At 27.9% G+C, this 22582-nt stretch overlaps 1 protein-coding gene across 1 annotated transcript in view; it reads left to right on the forward strand.

Annotated features, from left to right (window-relative positions):
- The first annotated feature begins 7906 nt into the window (after positions 1-7906).
- Positions 7907-22582, forward strand: part of LOC129959069 (homeobox protein Hox-A1-like) — a 103661-nt gene continuing 88985 nt past the window's right edge. The window contains exon 1 of the mRNA XM_056071864.1: positions 7907-8874. Within this exon, the coding sequence (XP_055927839.1) occupies positions 8058-8874 (817 nt within the window). The 5' untranslated portion in view covers positions 7907-8057. The remainder of the gene's footprint in view (positions 8875-22582) is intronic.

Below are 22582 nucleotides of genomic sequence, written 5' to 3' on the forward strand. Positions count from 1 at the left end.
TTAATTTTTAAATGCGTTATCGATCAATATCACAAATGAACTGTCAGATTTTTAATTCATGTCTTTTGGATATTAATTTCTACTAAACATGAAAATATACTTAATTAATTTCCAATGATATCTAATGTATTTAATAAGATTTTTTCTAAAAGTAAATATGAAAAATGTCAAATTATCCCTGACTTTTATTTATTCAGTTTCAAAATAAATTTGGATGCATTTCTGTCTTTCAATATAAATTTACTTTTTTAAAAAAAAATTAAAGGATATTTGAAGAATATATTTGAGAGGAAAATTAAAATCCGAATAAATGAATTAATTCGCAAAGGTAATAATTGAATATTTTCGTTTGATCCTTTCTTTTACTTTTTCTTTGTGTATGTGAGAGATATATTGAGCTAATTTTTTTATGAAAAGAAATTTAGTCTAGAAATAAAATTTCCTTTCATATTAATCTTGTTAGACAACAACAAATCTTAGATATTATTGAAATTAACGTTACTTCTTAAAAACGTTCTTAAAACGACTATAAGATTATGCTTATCTCAAATAAATAATGCATCTTATTTTTTTGATACTTTATTCAGGAGTCGTAACAAATCCAAAAAATAAACATCTACCTACATTTAGTTTGGCTCTAAATAAGGGACATCACCGGCCACGGTATAATCCCTCCCATGGGAGGTTCGTCTCGTCATCGATAGGGGTGGGCGACCCCATACCATTACTGTACCCACCTGAGTAGCGAGAACCAGCCACCATACCGGAAGCTTCACATCCTCATATCTGAGGTGCCCCCTCGGTGGGACCTTTAAACTAAATTAGAATGATTTGCATGCTAAATTTAATTCGAAAATAGGAGGAAATTAATCCTAAGTTACAAAATTCCCAGATGTAGCAATTTAATGATTACTCTCATTTCAGATTAAACAATTTGGTAATTAGGTATGGGTTCAATTGTTAATTTTTGTAAAGTGAGGTAAACATTTATTTATTTGAATCAAATACAAATATATTATCAATGAAAATTTCATTGTTTGTGCCTATCTTATTATCAAGGTTCACATCCTTCCAATCTCCTGTTTGTTTTGAAGACAGTATCTTGTTTTTGACCCCATTCAGTAAGCCAATGAAAGTTACTAAGACAGCGTTGTGACATTTAACAAAGAATCTCGAGATCTATACGTTCTAAATTACAGCTTCAAAAAATTTGCAAACGATGACTGTCTGATAATTTTGCTTTTATTCTTCAACGAATGTCATAAACAATCAGTACGAAATTATTTTTATGAAATTATAAGCGAAATTAAGATGATATAATTTTTTTAATATTATGCCAGGATACTGCTCACTGGGGAAAGAGGTATAAAAGGTTATATATTCAAGAAAGAGTAAAAGAAATGAAGGTTTTATTCCCTCCAAAAATAATGAATAAAAATATTTTTAAAAATGCTAAAAGATAAACAATACACCACTACTTGTTTTTCAGATTGACCTCCTTACCTTTATCAAAGTAAATAGGTTTTATACCTAATGAGAGACTGACTTTTTCGGAAACTAATGTTTTCAAATCAACTCTAGTTATTAATTTTTTATGTCTTTAATATAAAGAATATATTGATAAATAAAAAACTGCTCGATCCTAGACGATTTATTCAAATCCAAGACAAATATGGGACAATTTTAAAACAAGTATAAAGTTTCGAAAATTGGGACGATCCAAATAAGCCGGGAAGACTAATTTCCATGTTAAAATGCCTTTATGAAATGTGTAATTTTTATGGAAATATAAAGTAGACGTAACTTATGGAATATTGGATCCAGCCAAAAAAGACGAAACGTATAGTCTCTTTATTAAAATGCTTCTCAGATCTGTAACCTTTATGGGAATATGAAATGGAAGATAACACATAGGGAATATTGGGGTTATAACACATTCGAAAATTACCTCCAAAAATACCTGGGTATAGAATCTTTTCATTCTAATGCTTCTCAAAACTGTAATCATTATGGAAATATAATGTAGCACATAGGGCCACTGTTCTACTTTAAATACATGCCGCTACAAGTAGGTTCTTCTCGAATTAAATGTCCATTTATATACTTTTAAGTGATTCTGTGCTTAAAATAAAACATTGCTTTATCACTTCACTTATACCTTAAAGATAAAACGTAAATTGCTATTAATTGTCTTATTTGCTCGTATTTCTTTCTTTGGAAATTTCAAAAAATGACAGTGACGTATTAAGTACAGAATGTTAGCGATATTTATTTTTTAAATCGGTATAAAGCTCTTGAATAAAATATCAAGAGGAATTTTTCAAAAATATGTGTTTATCTATAGAAATGGGACGCTTAAATTTTTTATATTGTTTTATTTTTATTTTATCTTTCGAATAATACAGCCCAAAAGTAATAAAAATAAACATAGTATTTATTAAAAAGTTGTTTACATTTGATATTTTTAAAAATAAAATTGTTAATTAAAAATAAAGATTCAACAATTAGAGGAGAATGGAACATGCTAGTTTTCTAACCCTCATCTTTTGCAACTTAATATATATATATATATATATATATATATATATATATATATATATATATATATATATATATATATATATATATATATATATATATATATATATATATATATATATATTCCGCTTGATATTTATTATATGATAGTGATGACAGTAAAATGTTTTATCAAAACAATTATTGAACTGCTCAAAATTCTGAAACAATTACCAATATTTAAAATTTAGCCAATGAATAAAAAATGTTGAAAATTATTTTTAAAAATGGCCCATCTTTAAAAGAAATGTCTTAAAAACTACCTATTGGAATCTTGTAAATGATGTATCACAAAACAAGTAAAAATTATTCTTGAAACATATTTACAAATATTAATTTATTTTTTACCTGTCAAAATCGGCATCGTCCAAATAGCCCAAATTAGCTCAACGTTAAAAAAGTCTCTTAGATGAAATGTGAAATTGAAAATCAAATGTAATTAAAGTTTTACGAATTTCAATATCATACTTCAGAAGATTAGCTAATTTGGCTTTTATCTAGTGCCATTGCATTTATCAATATTTAATTAATTCTAATAAACTAATTCTAAAGCTTTTAATCTTATCAAAAGTACCGCTATCGTTTAGCAAGATTAATGAATTAAGAGAAAAGCAATCTTCAGTGCTTATTTTTAGACACACGCTTAGTGTGCCTCTTCTTTGTTCATTAGAACCCATAAATATTTTGATAGGAGCTTTAATTTTTTTTTATTCAATGTCGATTAATTTAAGCCTAAAGATATCTGTTTCTAGACGACAAAAATATTTTTTTTTGTCGCTGTACAATAGAAAAACTGCGAAATATACAGAGAAAAAAATTAATAACACTGATCGATATTTTTCACTGCCGCACTTGGCTTGAAAGTCAATAAAATCGGCGAAATTCAGCTGTTTTCCCTTAATTTTTAAAACTGAAAATTCTTTCTTTATCCCTAAAATCAAGACCCTATTAGGAACTAAACGCATTTAGAGAAATAAAATTTATTTTAATATAATTGATCTATAATTCCTATTTTCATATTTCCTAAAGAAGTAAGAAATGGATTTTTAATTCTTTACATGACATTTCAGTCTTTTTTTCTCACTAGATGACATTTGGAAGTTTGATTTATTGACATTCAAGAAACAGCTTGGGCATTACAGATCTAAACCCCTATGCTGACTAAATTTCCCTTAATAAGGATCAAAACAATCTTCTCAGTATTTCACTTCTCATAAAATTGGTAAAAAACAATGAAGATTTGGTTTACCGCAAATCTGCCAAATGTCACATTTTAGTTATTAACAACAGAGAACAAAGCACTCAGTTGGTACTGAAAAAAAAAATTCATTTGAAATTGCCTAGGTCATAGTTGTTAAATTTTAAAACCAAGACATATTTCTTGGAGCCCGAATTCTTTGGAACAAATAATTAAATCGCAGAATATTTACTTAAAATTATAAACCCTATAAACGAATGCAATGCTTATTATTATTATTATTGCCCATGTTGAAAATGAGATATTGATTTTGACATTGGACAACCTAAACCACTTCAGAGAACTGGGCATTTATCATTTTTTAAGGACGAGTAAATTAGTCGCAAAGAGAAAAATAATTAAAAGAGCTTCTGACACAATTATTTAAACTATTCCGACTGCGAATAATATTAAACTATTTTTATCGCTTAACAAGAATTTCTGTTTGACACATCCTATTTGGAACATTTATTATTATTTTAATTTCTATAATAATATAAGGGCTTTTAAAGTATTGAAACGTTTTTCAGTGATTTTTGCATTTTAAATTACTTTATTCTCTCACTTAATTACAGATTTAAAATTACAAATTCAGTAATCGAAGACAAACTCGTCAGTGTATGCGAAGGGGTTAATATATAATTTTCTTTAAGATTGGTTGGAAGGTTGGATACATATATCGAGAAGTCGATTTTCCTTCTTCATTGAGAATTCACACTCTGAAAGCCATTATTATTATTTTTTTTTAATTAGGCAAGTATCAACTTCTCTCTGAATCCAGACGTCAATAATTAAAGGGTAGCGCTGATCAGAAGCGTTTCGAAAAGTTTGGATGGATTCAGTGCAAAGTCGTCACCGTTACCTGTAATGCACGAATTCACCCATAAAACAGACTTTTAAGTACCTTCTGATAAGAATAAAAAGTAAAATTCAGTACCAAAAAAAAATCAAATACAAAAAGATGTTTTAGTATCTTTTTTTTTTTTTTTTCATTCTCTTTATTTTTGCCATTTGTTATTTACTATCAAACGACATTCAAGTTTTGGAGCTTATTTTTGCAATGTGTTACCATAAACAATGAAATTTAATGATGTTGATATTTTTTAGACATAAATAACATTTTCATACGCATAGACATCGAACCTTTAAAATTTATTGATAAGACTATGGTTGAAAACTATGGATATGGTAAGGAATCAAAAGTAGTTTTTGTTTACTTTACAAGGAAATATGAAACCCGAGGTTATGAGCTTATTTTTATAACATACATTTAATTACTCTTAAATCGTTGAATACTTGATAGAATCTCCATTTCAAAGAGGGATAATTTTTTTTTAATTTAATATCCCATCAATCAATTTTTTCCCCTTCATTATATCTCTTATCGATTCTCAATTTTCCCGCGGTATAGATACAGAAAAAAAATAAATTTTTCGGCCCATCCTAGTGTGTAACAATGTTAAGCATTCTTTGAAATGTTTCTGAAAGTGTGTTACAAAATTTATCAGTATAAATCGACGGTATTTAAGAAACGTAATAATGGCGTCTGCACACTCCTTAACGTGCTTTTGTTTTCTTTAATTCCTGGAAATAGACCTTTACATTATTGCACCAAAACATTTATTTACTTTATTTAAATAATACTTGGCACGATATTTTTCCGAGACTTGCGTCTATTTTAAAAAAAGTTTATTGTTCTTTTCTGTTTCGGAGCCTTAAAACTCTGGCAAACGACGGCAATTCCTGCTGACGCGTTCGAACATCTGCTGGAAAGTTCCAAAAGCAAAATTCAAGCAGATGTTTGGTAGAAAAGTGAAAAAAAGAAAAAGAGAGGGAAAAAAAAAGAAACAAGAAAAATGTGACGGGAGCACCTTAGAGTGTGCAACGAAAAACTCCGAAACATAAATGCTTGCTCTCTTATCATTATTCTTTTTCCCTCTCCACCAATGGTAAAATCCGCTTACATGGATGCCGCCACCCCGAAATCCTTCCCATGGAGCCCTTCGTCTTTGCCTCGAAGCAGGAATTGTCAGAAGTGTGAAGTTGGTGCTCTGGCCCCAGTAAAACAGATTCGGCTTTAACCTCTGAGAGTATGAGTGATTAGGTGAATAATCAATTAGGTTCGTCTTCATTGCATTATCAAGATAGGTCGCAAAGGAACTGTATTTGTTTTATTTTAAAATCGCTGGCAAATTTAGTCCATCTAGTCCTGGCATATTTAGTTCAATAAGCCTTATATCCGTAATAACTGAATATCAAATGAATAAGTGAATGCCAACAAGCCTCGTATTTATTACATTTACACGAAAGATAGTAAAGAAACTTTGTTCAGTTTCAGAATATGTGGTTCTGATATTCTAACTTATATGTGCCTGGCGCAGCATTTCTGAAATCGGTCACCGCTGAGTGTCAAGACATGAGACGATTATCCATTTAGGCTCATATTTAGTACTTCCAACAGGAAAGGTAGAATATTTTTATTTATTATCTTTTAAAATAGAAATTTGTTTCGGCTAATTAAATAGGGAATATAAAAACGATCCATCATTAGTACTTCAGCATATAAAAATGATTCATCATTAGTACTTCAGTATATAAAAATGATTCATCATTAGTACTTCAGTATATAAAAATGATTCGTCATTAGTACTTCAGTATATAAAAATGATTCATCATTAGTGCTGAAGAATATAAAAAGTGATTCATCATTAGTACTGTAGAATGTATAAATGATTCATCATTAGTAGAATTCGTGAAGCAGATCAACCATTCAAGTCATATTTATTTTTCTAACAGGAAATAGTAATAGGGGAATTTGGTTTGGTTTTTGAAAGAACAACTGCCAATTAATTCTGGTTAGTTAAATGGAAAATTTGCAAAATTATTAAATTAATGCTCTTGAACTTTGTGAAAATTATTTATTGGTAATTAGTGAGTGTTAAGTGATTAAATGGATGGTCAATGAGGTTCGTATTGAAAATTCTGAAAGAAAAGAAGAGCTTTGTTTGATCGATTTGTTCGATCGATCGATCGAAATTTGGTACAATACTCTAAAAATTTTACACAGGTGTCAAATTGATTCTCTTTGTCAAAACCTTTAGGAATAGTATCAAAAAACAATTACCGAGTTCAAGTAATCAAATAGATAAACAAGTATGGTTTATTACCTCATTAAGAGAGGCGCCTGAGGAGTTCGTTTATTTCTTTTTAAATAATTGGTAAATTTGAAAAATATTAATAAAAGGATTAAGGTAATTACTTTATTAAATCAGGAGTTGAAATTTTTATTTAAGAAATTTGAGGTGAAAATCTCGAGGAGAAAATAACATAATTTTTCCTTTCTTATTATTGAAAGGAAAGTTTAAATTTATCTATAAGAAATTGATTCTAGTTAAAAAAAAATCATTAAAAATAACAGCTGAAATATTTCAAAAACTTTTTATCTATAAAAAATATTTTTAATTAGCTTAATTTTCAACATCTTCTAGTCTCAAAGGCCAAGAAAACTTTTCGAAGTTATTCTGAAGATTTTACATAAATTTGAAATTGCGTTATTCTGAATTCTTTAAGGATCAAATACTTTCAGCCATATATTTTTATATGACAAAGAACTTAAATTAGAATAATAAATGTAATTTACATTAAAAATTCTTAAAAAGTGTAGAAAACCTTTTCATACTATTATTCTATAGGAATTAGGAAATTCTTGATATTCTGTCAATCAGATGTTCTCAAAGTCAAGAACTTGAAGTTTTGAAAAAGTTTCGATGAACGGTGCAAACTCTTTTCTTTCGACAAGAAGCAAATCCGTCTTTCGAAACACCTGTTAGAGAAATTAGCGATACGGGCATTAAAACGCGCTGTTAATGTCAACGCTCCGACATCGAACGGCGCTCCGCCGGCCAAAGAAGGTGGAGAGAAGAAAAAATAAATAATTTTCTCCATAAACTTGTCACTGAATCCTATCGGAAAACCGTGCTTCTAATGGCTTGTGCCGGCCGCTCGTAAGCTCCCGAACTCCGCCTTACTCGCGACTCGATTGGTCGAACCGGAGAGTCACGTGCTTCATTTAACTCCCATATTTCTGTCAAGCTCGGTCGCGATGATTTACCGTCCGTTTATTTTCTGATTTATCTCCCGGCGAGACAGCTAATTTAGAGAGGCCTCATCCTTTTGAAAAGTAAGCCCCCCTTTTTGTGCAGTCGAACTGGAGAAGAAAAAAGGGTGACCTGCGAGGGTTATTATGAATTCTAATGTCGTGTACGCCTCCGTATGCCGAAACGGAGGGGATGCGACGACTTACGGGACGGCGTCCAATCCTCCGGCGCAACAACCGTTGTACAACGGCGGTTCGTCCGCAACTTCGCCGGACTCTATCACTGCTTATTATCATCACCAACAAACTCCAGAGCGTGTTATACAACCAGCAGGACCTTCGTATCTGCCAACTACTCTTATGACACCCTACTCGAGCGCACCTGAGCTGCGGACGTCCCCTCTGCATCCAGAGACCACAAACGGTCATCCAACCCCACACCAGATCATCAGTGATAGCAATGGACTTAGTTACACCAACCTTGACCAGTCCCATTTCCACCAGCAGCAACATCACCAAAGGATGGGACATGCCAACAATCAAGCACCGACGTATCACCACCACCATCATCACCACTCACCGTACAGTGCCGTAGCCGACGTACCTCCTCGCAATGTTGCGTACGTTCATCCTTATAGAAACCTAGACTACTCCTACGAAATTAGTGCACACCAAACTCCTGATCACCCACAAGGGGTACCTATAGGTCCCGAAGGAGCCCGAGTGGTCACGGGATTCGGTGTACCCCCGTCTACGTATCCCTATCTCGATTCTTTAAGTATTTCAAGAAGGAATGGTTTCGGAGGGTATGAAAATTATGACCCAGCACTACGAGAGAGTTGTCAAATGAATGGTGGGTACCAGTACGGGTCTCCTGTACACAGGACTCGTATGTCAACAACACAGCCAACCCCTATGCCCACATATAAATGGATGCAAGTGAAAAGGAGTGTACCAAAGCCCGGTAAGTTTTTTCAAGTTTTTGTTCTATTGACAGCTAAAGAAAATTTAGAAAATTGTTTTTCAAAACAAAATGAATTTCTTGTACGAATATTTTTGCCTTATATATTGTTTAGGAAAATATTTTCAATCGCACATGTTTGATAATGTTGCCATAATTTAGTAAACTTTTAAATAAAGGTTAACTCTTTTTTTAATTATGTTTGAGTAATTTAAGTTTATACAATTTTTATTGTATTGACTTCCATTTAACTTTGAACTTTTAAAATTGATTGTAAAAATATATATAATTCTGCTAAGCTATCAGAAAATCATTGAGAAATTGTAAATTATGAAAGGAGAAAGAAAAAAAAAAATAATCAAAAAAATCATCGTATCTGCATTTATATAACTAAATTACACAATAAGTTTTAAAATGCCTATTTTGATTCACTCTTATCCTATTGTATAAAAGAAATTTAGGTAAATCTTAGATCACTAGAGCAAAATTCTAGTTTCGAATTTCTAAAAGTTTGAGAAAAAGTTTTCTTACTTTTTTAAGTTTTCAAAAGTTGAAATTTTGCTTTCTGTAAGGCTACAAAATTGCGTGCTTAAGTGCAGAAAACAGATTATTTTGTGAAGTTATAATATGAGTAATGAGTAAGGAAAACAAACAGAAAATCACCCAAAAATGTGTTGCAAATATTGCCATATAAAATAAAATTAATATTAATAATTTTATGTTACATTTGTTTCGAGAATACGTTTTCAATTCACGTATGTTCTTCAAGTTTAATGAAGTCTAGATACCAAAATATTAACTTCTCTTACACGATTCTAGAGTTTTTAAAGCTTGTAAAAGTTTGAATAAAATTTATAGTGTAGATTTTCGTTATTTTTTTTATATATATATACTTACACGTATAAAACATATGTTCCTAAGAAGTAATTATCTGACCAGAAGAACTATTATTCGAGGATAGAACAGCATTTCGATAAATAAATGAAATCAACCAGTTATTTTTAAATTTCCCAAGTTGTACCAAACATTTCCATTAAAATTTTTTTGAAATAAAATCTTACATTTTATAGTAATTTACATTTATATAAAGCAAGTGCGATATTTATAAATGAAAAACAAGTTTTAATATTAAATGTATTTTATTTAAAAAGAAACAATTTAATTCCTTTCGCATATATTTTATTTTATTTTATTTCTCAACAATAAAAATGTTTTACTGATTCTTTTTCTCAATGCTTTATGAGAAGAAAAGTTCTTACATGCAAGGATACAATTATTGAGAGAAATAAACTGCTTGAATGTGACTTTTTTTACCCACGTGAAACTTTAAAGTATAATTTTAATATCAAAATTTTTCTATAATGACATAATATTATTTTTCATATGTATCTTAGTTACAATGGTAGTTTTCTAACTCTTGATTAGTGCAGTAATGCAGGGCAATGCAACAAGTACTATAAATCATGGGCTGGCATTCCCACTCCAAACATCATTAATAATGGATATCTTGAAGCCTTGGTTATAGAGGGCCGGAGAGTGGGATTGTTGTTTGTCAATAAACTGTAAACAAATTACACATTGTGGATAACAAATGATCTGCTGTTCATTTAGTTTTGAAAAATGAAACACATTCTGGCTTCACTTCATCAGTGAAACTGCTACTGTTTTTAAATCTGTTTCCGTTTGATATTTAAAGATTATTTAATGTGTGTTAAGGCAGATGATTTTTAATGAATCAGTATAACATATCAGATTTTTAATTTTTCTAGAGGATACTATGAAAAAAATGAGCATAAAAGATGATAAAAACTCTCCAAGCTCGAAAAATTTTACACGTTTTTTAAAATTAAAATCTGCAGTTTTCGATTTCATATTATTGTTAGATATACAAATTATCAGATAAAAAGTTTTAATACTTTATATAATTTTTATCCCTTTTTAAAGTTTGATAATTTTGTTTTCAGTCGTTTTATTCTTCTTAATAAACGTGAAATTACCAACATACATTCAACACATTTATAACTTACTGCTCGACACTGGCAATGCTATTTATTCTCTGCTTCTACTTTTAAATTTGCGTTATGATTTTTACAGCAAAAATTAAAGCAATTAAAAGTGAAAACTCGTGGAAAAGAAATTATTCATAACAATGGTACTTGATCATAAATAAATAAAAATTATTCAAGACATATTTTAGTGCAAAAGAAGTTGGATAAAAAGTGTGAATTAGGATAATTGTATCAAAAACAATTTATTCACTTTAAAGCAAAATTCCTAATGCACACTATACTTAAAAATGGGGAAAATTTAAAGAACATTTTCTATATTCTGTGATAAAAACATACTTTTTGATTTCATATAAATTATTTACTTCCAGTATTTAATTTGCATTATTTATGTATTTCTATAAACAAATAAAAACTTTTAACATTCATGTAATAATAAGTAAAATGATGCATAAAAAGTAAATTTTCCTTAGTATTTAATTAATTTCAATTTAATATTAACAGTATATTTTACAATTATTTTCAGAAACATATTTTTTGATTGACTTGTTTTCCAATGATCAAAGTTTAATTACTAATATATATATTTTTTTCTCTTCGCTATTCTTGATATACATTTTCTGTATAATTATTTCGTCTACGGTGAAATAGCTTTTCTAGATTATCTATCTTGAAGAAGTTTCAAGACAAAAAGTTTTCAAAATATGTTCCAAAAGTAGTAACGGTCTGCACAATATTACTTACATGCTTTTATAGAGCTTTTAAAAATTCAGCATATTAAGGATGCATTTTTTTATGTATAAAATACAATATTGAAACTCATATTTATATTTGATCAACAAGAAGTGAAACGATGGTACTGTTAAATACATTTCAGAAAGTTATTCTTAATTGTGCAAAAATATGCCTCGTAGGTAATGTTTAAACACGGCGCTTGTTTTTAAATGAAGTCACGTGTGTACTTTGGGGTTTCTCATAGATTTCCTCTTTTACTATTTATTAATTTTCTGCAATAAAACTAAAAAGTTATAATTGAGAAGCCGAATATACAGTACTGGTGTTCATGAACAGTTTATACATAGCAAACAATTACATTAATAATTGTGAAAGAATTATATTATCTACTAGTGTCTACTTTTGAATTTTGTTGTTTGAAATTAAAAGCCTTTTTTTTTTGTTGTTGTTGTTTTAGGCTCATTTTTGGATGAGTCATTTCAAAGAATCCATATAAATTTTTTTAACCAGTTATTAAGCTTAGAATAACATTGTAATGTTTTATATCAGTGAAATTAAAGAAAGTATAAATATTAACGTTTTAAAGCTGCTCTGAAGGAACGAAATGTAAAAGTTCAAGAAAGAAAGCCCATCCACATTTAAATTAACACATTACAACTTCATTTTACTTCAAGATTCACTCGTAGATTTGTTAATGCTGCAACATTTTAATATTATAGAAAGGGATTTAAGATTAACTTCAGTCGACATTTTATAAAAAGTTTATTTATTTATTTTTTCTTTTAAAAAAATAATTTGCTTAAACCGATTATTGTAAGTTTGAAGATACAGATATACAATCCAAGGGATACCTATAATTTTGTTTGCCTAAATATATAAGCATATATGTTATTTTGTTTTTAAACTGAAAACAAAAAGACTTAATAAGCAGCTATGATATAATTACAATATCTAATTGGATATTTTTTTTAACATGTCATAAGTCAGAGGCAAAATTTCGGCAGCTTTTTTCTACCTAATTACAACTTGCGGAGTTTCAGTTACAATTTATAAATTATATTTTGCATCGCTATAAAATTAATTTGGATTAGCATATAAATTTGATGGAAAGAAATGAATTTTTGCTGATAATTTATCTTTTAACATAATTTTTTTTAAAAAAAAGAAGATTAAATACATTTCACTTCTAAGTGCATATCATTGCGGTTATTCAATAATATTTTTGATTCGAGAGGAAAATAACAGATGCCTGATTTCTGTTATGTGGTAAATTAATTGGATTTGTTTAATCAATAGCGATATTTGATAATCGTTTATGAGACTGTTTCATACCGTGTGTGGTTATTGTAGTATTATTTCTAATACAACTTATAAGCATGTAATAATTTCAGAAAAGTAGGTTTTTGGCCTCTTGCAAACAAATCATATTTTTTGAAATTATGCTATTATTTTTCTAAAATTCGAAAAGATTTTAATTCTATGTGGCATGGTTGATTGCTTATAGTGAATTTCAGTTTCCGCTTTCGCTCAGTTTTTATCTTGGTAAAAATTTAAAGGCAAAAAAAAAAAAAAACACATTTGTGAAAAATTATGCGATTTTTATATGCATAAATATTTTGATATACATTTTTCTTTTTTATGAGTTTTTTAAAATTTTCTATTTTTAGTTTTATATGTTACATTTTTTGAAAGCTTGCATATGGCAAAAATGATTTAGTTTTATGTTTTGCTTGCATCTATTTTATATATATATATTTATTTATTTGTTGATATCTTGTTTATGCTGTTTCTATTTCGCAAATCGCTATATTCTACTGAAAGTTGCTATAACGAATGTTATTCTCTTTTTACTATTGTTGAAGAGTTGGCTTTTCTACACATTTTTTTCCTTATTCCTAGCAAATAAAAATAAAAATGTTAGCTTAAAACAATTTTTTTAGTAAAATTTTTTTTTCGAGTTACTTTAAAAAATTATTTGCAGTGTTTTATATGTATATAATATGCACAAAAATTAATAAAACTTTATTTAATAGTGCATTCATAAAAATATTTATGAATTGTTTTATTTATATATATAATTATAAAATTTAATATTATAAAATATAAAATTATAAAATTAATTATAATGGCAGTTACATATTAATTTCCGAATATTGGTAGGTAAATAATAGAAGCAGTATTGTAACTCCGAATTTCAAGATAGTTTCTTATGAAATATTAGGATTAGTTAACAACGGAGTGTTGTTATTTTAAATGTATCCCCGCTTTGAAAATAAGGCGTTGTTTTATATTGTTGTGGTTAAAAATCAACTTATTAATCTTTTTGGATAAAACAGTTAAATTAATGAATAAAACCTGAAAATAAAATTAAATGCATATAATTAATTATTTTCAATTAAATAAAATAAAAAGGCAGTCAAAGATACATTTTATTCATACGGGCAAAATAAAGCATAATAAAACATTTTTATACACTTCCTTTCTGTATAAACAATTTGCCGCAATCCTTTCCAAAATTATTGATATTTTTCTTGATAAGGAAGCTTTTTTTTCTTCTCTTTTTTCAAAATAGTCAATGCTACTATTGTCGAAAACAAAATTTTAAATTTCTATTATTATTTGAATATAACAAAGGATATAAAGAATCTTTTCGGTTCAGGGCAAACAATAATTCAACAATATGCAATCTAGTTAGCATATTTTTAACGTTATGCTAAGTTTGTTACATGGAATTTAAAACTTTCTAATTAATTAATTGAACTCTTATAATGGATCCTTTCGTGAAATTAATAAATTCAAAATAACCTCGAAAATAAATTAATAATGAAATATTACTATTTAAGAAACTTCTGGCCAAATTAATCCTGATTGAAAGTGTTTGCAAATTTCACAGGAAATTACTAAATTTTAAAAATATTCATTCGAATGAAATTACCCTCTCTTTAATTTTAAGCTCTCTTCCCTTATTAATTTAATTCCTCTTTTTAAATTTAAACGTTAAAAATGATGTTTCTAGTATCAGTATATCGAATTCGAAAGTTGGTTAAAAAAGAATCTGTATTTGGAATGCGGATCACAAAATAAAATAATTGCTACTTTAACAATTATCTTTCATGCCATTTTAATAGGATAAATATGAATTTCAATTCAGAATATATACTTCTTAATGCAATTTTTGCAATTTAGTAAGACTTATAATAATATACACCATACTTTAATAATTCTTTACAATATTTACAAACCATTCTCCTGAAGATATCAAAATAATATGTAATCTCTAGTATAAAATATACAGGATTTACAATGTTAAGAAATTTAAAATATAACAATATATACATTTTTTCCGTAATATTCTTGCAACTATTAGGGATTACCACCATTATTCTTCCGATTGCTTTGTATATTATTACGCCAAATGAAAAAATGTGTAATATTTTAACTGACTGTTTAATTAATACTACTAAAATTGACTAATTGACTTGATGATAGACGATAATTCAAACCGATTTATGATTCTTTTTCAAATTGTAAAGGATTCTGCGCTTTCCTCATTTAAATCACATAATAAACGAAAAACTTTACTTCTCCTTTTAAGACATTTACTTATCAGCTTCTCCCACGGAAAGATAAATTATATGTTTTTTTTTTTTTTAAACCTTCGAAGAACAAGGGTGGAGTCGAGGATAATTTAATGTGAAATAAAATAAAGGTTTAAAGGTGCTGCAAAGTGCGATGGATCAATAGCGAGGTGTCAATAAACATTTATTTGAATCTCAGCGGTTCACTCCGGCAGTCCCCAAAAGCCAGCATGAAAAATTCAGGCAAAAAGTTTTTCCGACGACGAAAACGAATACATTTCAAAAACGTCTGTCCGAATGAATATTCTATTCTCCTTAATTAGTTTATATTTTTTTTCAAGATGGCTTTTAATTTGAATAATTACTGAGTCTCCTTAATTACAAAATCGATCCTCGGCTTTCAGAGCTCAGATGAGAGCTGGAAAGAAAAATGATAAAAGAAGAGAAGAAATCTCTTCCTTAAACGAATTGTCATGCATATGTAATGGGAAAAAAAAAAGTTGCCTCGAAGAATTGGATGAACATTTTCTTTTTAGCTATTGTGTTTTCTAACCGCCAAATTTTAACACTTGCGTCGAGGCAAAATGTTGATTGATTGTCCCGAATCATCAACAAGCAAGCGATGTTTTCGTATCCGTCCGCGGGGAGTCGACTTGACAAAATTCCGTGTCGGAAAGAGTTAACGGACACAATTACTTTTAGAATCGTGGCGGAGAACTGTGATTTGTAATCGTCTTGTTTTAATCGAGTCTGCTCATTCAAACTCGGCTGATTTCTTCGTCTGTCTTTCAGCGGGGAAGGAAGAATGAGACGGCCTTTTATTCCAGAATATTTGAAAGCAATCGCTCCTAATGGATTTTGTTATTCTAATTCTAGCTGCAGTCATAGAAACTTGAAACGTAATTTTAAAAGGGATTTTATGCTTTAAAAAAGGCACTCTATGTAAAAGCTACTGTTTGCTTTCAACTAATTCAAAATGTCATATTTTGTTTTAAATGTTTTGCTGGTTTTTCTGATTTTTTGAAATGTCGATCTCCTTGTTTTTTATTGAAAACTATTTAGGTAATAGAAGCGTAATTTTAAAAGGAATGTTGCACTTTAAAAAGGCACTCTATGTAAAACCTACTATTTGTTTGCAACTCAGAATATCATATTTCGTTTTTAATGTTTTACTAGTTTTCCTTATTTTTTGATACGTGGATCTCCTTGTTTTTATTGAAAACTATTTAGGTTGTAAAAACTCCTTTGAAATATAAATTAAAGTAAACTCAATTATCTTTCCCCATTTTTGGAATGAATTATTAAGACCTTTAATAATGCCTTGGAAATTTAAGGCATAAATCTTGATTTTATTTATAAGAATGTAAAGAAGATTTTGTGGAAGGAATAAATTAAAAATTAGAATTTATTTTAGATTGGCGTGGTAACTAGAGTACTGTTGAAAATTTTAATTAAAAGTATGCGCATTCAATATCATGTACGATAAATATTTTTTAAGAGAAAGAGGTAGCCATTACCAAGATTTTTATAACAAAGAACGGGAACTCTGTTCATTCAATTACTTCGTCTAACATTATTTGATCTAGATGAATTAATCATCACTTTTGTAACATCTGCTTTACTATTTAATTATGAACATTTATATGAATTCTCTATTCATACAAAACTACAGAAATGTAACTGTTTAGAAATTTATTCAATATGCCATACAAAAAAAAATGCTTTTTAAATATTTCAAGCATAGTAATTGGGTAATAGGTAATATAATTCTTAGTGTTACCGAGCCGAGTCTGCTCATTCAACTCGGTTGATTTCTTCGTCTGTCTTTCAGCAGAAAAGGAAGAATGAGCCGACCTTTTATTCCTGAATATTTGAAAACAACTGCTCCTAATGGATTTTGTTATTCTAATTCTAGCTTTAGTCATAGAAACGTGAAGTGTAATTTTAAAAGAGATGTTACACTTTAAAAAAAGGCACTCTATGTAAGAGCTAATGTTTATTTTCAACTAATTCAGAATATTTTATGTTGTTTTTAATGTTTTCCTGGTTTTCTGATTTTTTGAAAGTGGATCTCCTTGTTTATTGAAAAATATTTATGTAGTAAAAATTCCATTCGAATATAAATTAAAGTAAGCTCGATTCCTTTTGCTTCTTTTGGAATTAATTATTAACCAGTTAACAGTTTTTGACGAGTATACTCGTCAAAAAGTACATTTTGCGTTATGACGAGTTTATTCGTCAAGATAAATATTATATATATATATATATATATATATTATTCATCGCTAAGCAACACAATTTAAATACGCATTTTCCGAAGAGGTCCAAACAGTTAACTGGTTAAGACCTTGAATAATGACTTAAAATTTTAAAATGTAAATCTTGTTTATTATTATTATTATTTTATTTATGAGAATGAAAAGACGATTTTGTACAAAGAATAAGTAGAAAATTAGAATTTATTTTAGAATTGCGTGGTACTGTTGAAATTTTTAACTAAAGGGATGCGAATTCAATACCAGTATTATGTATGATAAATTTTTTGAGAGAAAAGGTTAGTAATCTATTACAATGAATTTTTATTACAAGAAATAGGAACTCTGTGCATTTAATTACGTCTTCCAGTAGCATTTGATTTACATGAATTAATCATCACTTTTATAATAATTCCTGCTTCTATTTAATTTTGAACATTTATATGAATTCTTTATTTATACAAAACTACAGAATAGAATTTGTTTCGAAATTTATTCAATATTCTATATATTTATAAAAAATGCTTTTTAAGTATTTCAAGCATGGTAATTGAGCAATGTGTAATAGAATTCTTAATGTTACTGAGCTCAAAGCTTAGAAGCAAGCAAAAGTTCATCATTAAAAAGTACTTAATAAGTCGTAACTAGTGATGTGTTTTTTTAACTGCTACATTTTGACATCAGTAATCTCTAATTACTGTGCTTAATGGTATTTGAGTTGTTTAAACTCAGACTATACCATTCAAATTTTTTTTCAAACAATCCGCTTATATTTTTTATTCGGCTTCTAATGACGTTTAATTTTCCTATTCTTGACTTTTGATGATACTTGGGTGAAATTCATTCGTTATGCTAATTAGTAATATGTTTTAATTGGTATATGCTAATTGGTTATGAAGTATTTCGTATGTATAATAGCAATAAGTAATGGAAGATATCTTCATCGTTACGTTTAATTTTTAACAGTTTCCTGTTATTAAACTGATACATTAGAACGGATTTATTTTAAAGACTTTAATAAAATAAATCTTTATAATTACGATTTTTTTTTTTTTTTTTTTTTTTTTTTTTGCTTTTGAATAAAAATTAAGTCGAAGTATTTACCCTCCTCCTGGATTCATGTAGCAAAATTCAAAAAATTACCAACAGTTTAAGATAATTATTGCTTTAAGAATATTTATAAGAATTTACATCCGGAAATTTGAAAATAATCCAAAAAAATATGTTTAGATTCGAAATAAGAAGATAATATCTATTATTAATTCCCAAATTAATGATTTTGAAATGTGTTTTTTTATTTAACTAATTGAAAAATAATTCCAGCAAAGATTCAATTTTAATTATATAAAAATATTAATCAAAAAGGGGAATTCTTCAAATAACATTATGGACAGACGAGTTAAATTATTACTGCAAATCAAGTTAAGCAGTAACGTTATCTAAAAACTAATATTTTCAATATAAATTTTTCAAACTTTCCTTTGTAGAGGTCGAATGTGAATCTATTATCTTGTAAATCTAGAGTCATTTATAAAGAACTAGATGCATTTAATATCCATGCTACAATTATTTAAAGAAACATTAAGAAATCTTAGATTCCCCAATAAAATTTAGAGAAATTTGTAATGGGGATTCTATTATTCAACAATCTTTCATAATATAACACTCAAACTTCTTTTTTTTCACGTTTTTATACATTAAAATACATTATTTCTGAATATATCTATCCAAGAGTATTATTTTTACAGAAAAGTTTGAAATAAAAGAGTTCAACAAGAATATGAAGAAAATGTAATGATATAGGGAACTTGACTTAAAATATAATGTATATATCTTGACTTATATAATATCTATAGTCAATAAATGCTTATATTGATTAAATATTCAATAAAACACATTTTTAAAATTCAATGACTTCCCACTGGAAAAGTAATTCTTATTTTGATCACACGGTTATCTAATATTGTCGTTTTATTTATGATTACCTTTTTGGTCAATACATTTTTTAAATGCAAAAGAATTAAATTTTGGTAATTTCAAGTATCCAGATATAAAAAAAAATTACGAATAAAATAACAATTACTCAGAGCTTTTACTATCTAAAGTTTTTAGTTGATTTTTACATTTAACGTATCAAACAATATATTTTTAAATGCTTTTTTTACATAAAAATATTTGCAATAAATATAGTAAAATTTATAACAGTAAAAATTCTCCCATATTTCTGTAAATCTGTTTGAATTGCAGTCTTTTGACAAAAATTTCACCAAGCAAATTTCATTATATTATAATTAATAATTAATTAACTATGCATTAAGAATGGGCTTATTTTTAATATAATTGTTGGATATTTGTCAAAATCCTGGTCATTCTTTTCTGTGAAATGATTAAGCAGTTACTAACCGTATAAGATTTAAATTTTGAAAGACATGATTACGTTATTGGATTACTTTTACACATCAACAAATTCTTCCGAAAATACTTTAAATACTGTAGCAGTGTTTTGACTTGAGCAGAATATATATGAGATCGAATTTTACAATGAAATTCAATCTCCTATGTATTGACTATAAAGTGAAATGATGATTCATTAACAGGTTTAAGGGGAAAAAATACTTTAGATCATATATGACGAATATTTACATTTTAAACTAAAAGGGGTTGGGGGGAGTAAAAGATGATCCAAATAAATAAGCGGGGAATTGAAAATATATGAAGTTTTCAATAGGAATGTCTTTTGATAGCATTCCTTCCTTTAAACCAAATTCCAAATATTTTAAAATAATTGTATATATTAGAAATACTTAAAATGCTTCAATGAAGAAGTATTCAAATTAATACCTTACTTGAAAAAAGGGGGTGAAAGGCAGGAGCATTTTTTAAAATAAGGGTAACATTTGGGGGGAGGGGTAGAAATCAGATCACGACTATCTCTTTGTAGGTGCCAATGATTGCAAACTCGTACTTCACTCGCACTCGTACCGAAAACTAATAAATTGATTTCCGCACATAATGTACCGAATGCTGTAATGGGAGAGCTGTATGTACTTTATCGCTATATTTGGATAAGAATGATATCAACACCGAATTCACTTGAAATACTTTTAGCTGTATTCACTTTTTCTATTGATTTATTGATTCTTTTTATTCATTGATTATTTCAGTTCAAAAGATATCGTTTCAATCTATATGATTAAGCAAAAAAAAAAAAAAAAAAAAGGCAATTATGTATCAATTAAAAAATATCTTACTTTCAAATTTTAACAAAATGTAACGAAATGACTGAAGTGCTTTTGCTAAAAATGCATTTTAATACCGATAAAAATAAGGCTCTTTAATATTTAAATAAGGTTTTTTGTATGCCATACAACAACAGTTGTATTTTTAAGAGTACTGACTCTTCTCAAAAAATTGGATTGGACGAAGGAAAATACTTTCGCATATTTTTTTACATGTTGCATCTAATGAGTTAAAATGAAAACTTTTTTTTCTAACACAAATTTTTCATGCATTTTTTTTTTTGAATTTGTATTCTTTTTATTAATATTTACTCAATAGTGAAACCAGCTGAATGAATGGATATGAAAAATCATAATACAAAAGTAGAATTATTAATAATTATAGTAAACTGTCTTTCTTAAATAAAATTATATAAAATCAAAGGGAAATAAAATTTTACTTCTATTAATTCTTTCTGGTCAGTGTCTATAATCTTAATCAGTCGATTGGATTATAATTTTAGTACACCTCTCATTTGTGAATGTAATTATATAGATAAAATTAGTATTATTCTTTGATTATTATCATCCGTATTCTTAATGATTCGTTGCCTATTCAATAATCTGGAATCTAAAGTTTTTCATTTTAAATTGAAATCAATGCCTAACTTAACAATCAAATGAGTCCCTAATTAATTATTTCATCAACTATAGAACTGCTTTTTCTAAGAGAATCTGAGTTCTGATGGTTTTCTAAATTTTAAGTAGTCCCTAGTTTCCACAATTTATCCCATCACCGGAAATTTCATCAACTATAGAACTGCTTTTTCGAAGAGAGTCTGGGTTCTGATGGTTTTCTAAATTTTAAGAAGTCCTTAGTTTTCACAATTTATTCCATGGGCGAAATTTTATGTTTTATCTCTTTTGCGAATTTCTTATAATTGTTAAATACATAATTAGCTGATTAAAGGCATGTTTTGGAAACACACACATACTAACCGATGCAAACTACAAAAAATGAATCATGAAAATGAAAACAGTTTCGACCATCGTCAAACCAATCAATAATGACTCTATATATCTCAAATTACTGTTATTTATTGGGGAATTCTTATCTTCTTTAGATAATCAATTGCAATGGATCTGCTTATACTGATTTTGCAGGCATTTTTTTTAATGAGCAGTGCATATTTAAATATAAATTAATACCTACTTGAAAGCGAAATCATTTTCTAATAAAACTATTGCATGAACTTCATTTAAAGGTAAGTGTTCAAATGTGTTCAAAGCTTTTTGGTAATTTAAAGTAGCAGAATAACTGCCTCTGTGGAAAGTTTCTGGCAATCAGGTAAGTGGTTTATGTTAATTATTGATATAAGTTTAATTCAATATCGGAAGGGGAAAACAAAGAAGAAATAAAAGAATTTTAAAATTGTCAGATCATGTTTTGATGTCCTTCTAGAAAGAGCATTAAAATTCGTATTAAATGTATTCTGACTTATTTTATCTTAAATTTAAAATTAACTTTCCTTTTGTGCAATGAAATTATAATTTCATTTGTGAATGCTCAATCCAACATGGTGCGTTAAATGATAAATGGAAGAGTTGTAAAATTAAGAATTCAATGGAAGAGTTGTAAAATTAAGAATTCAATGGAAGAGTTGTAAAATTAAGAGTGAAATCTACTTTAAAACATCATTTTCTATTCATAAGCGTATTAATTTTTAAATGGTATATTTGAAAACTTTCGATCATTTTGGAGAGCAGATTACTTAAAAGATAATAACAATAGATACGTTAAGGAATTGCAAAACTTCAAAATTTAATAAAACTGCTTAATCAATCCATATGAAATATTCTTATTTATTTATTTTGATTACTTGTATTTCAAATGAAGATTCCAAAATTCATGTTTTATA

The sequence above is a fragment of the Argiope bruennichi genome, chromosome X1 (assembly GCF_947563725.1).
Source record: "Argiope bruennichi chromosome X1, qqArgBrue1.1, whole genome shotgun sequence".
Classification (NCBI taxonomy): domain Eukaryota; kingdom Metazoa; phylum Arthropoda; class Arachnida; order Araneae; family Araneidae; genus Argiope; species Argiope bruennichi.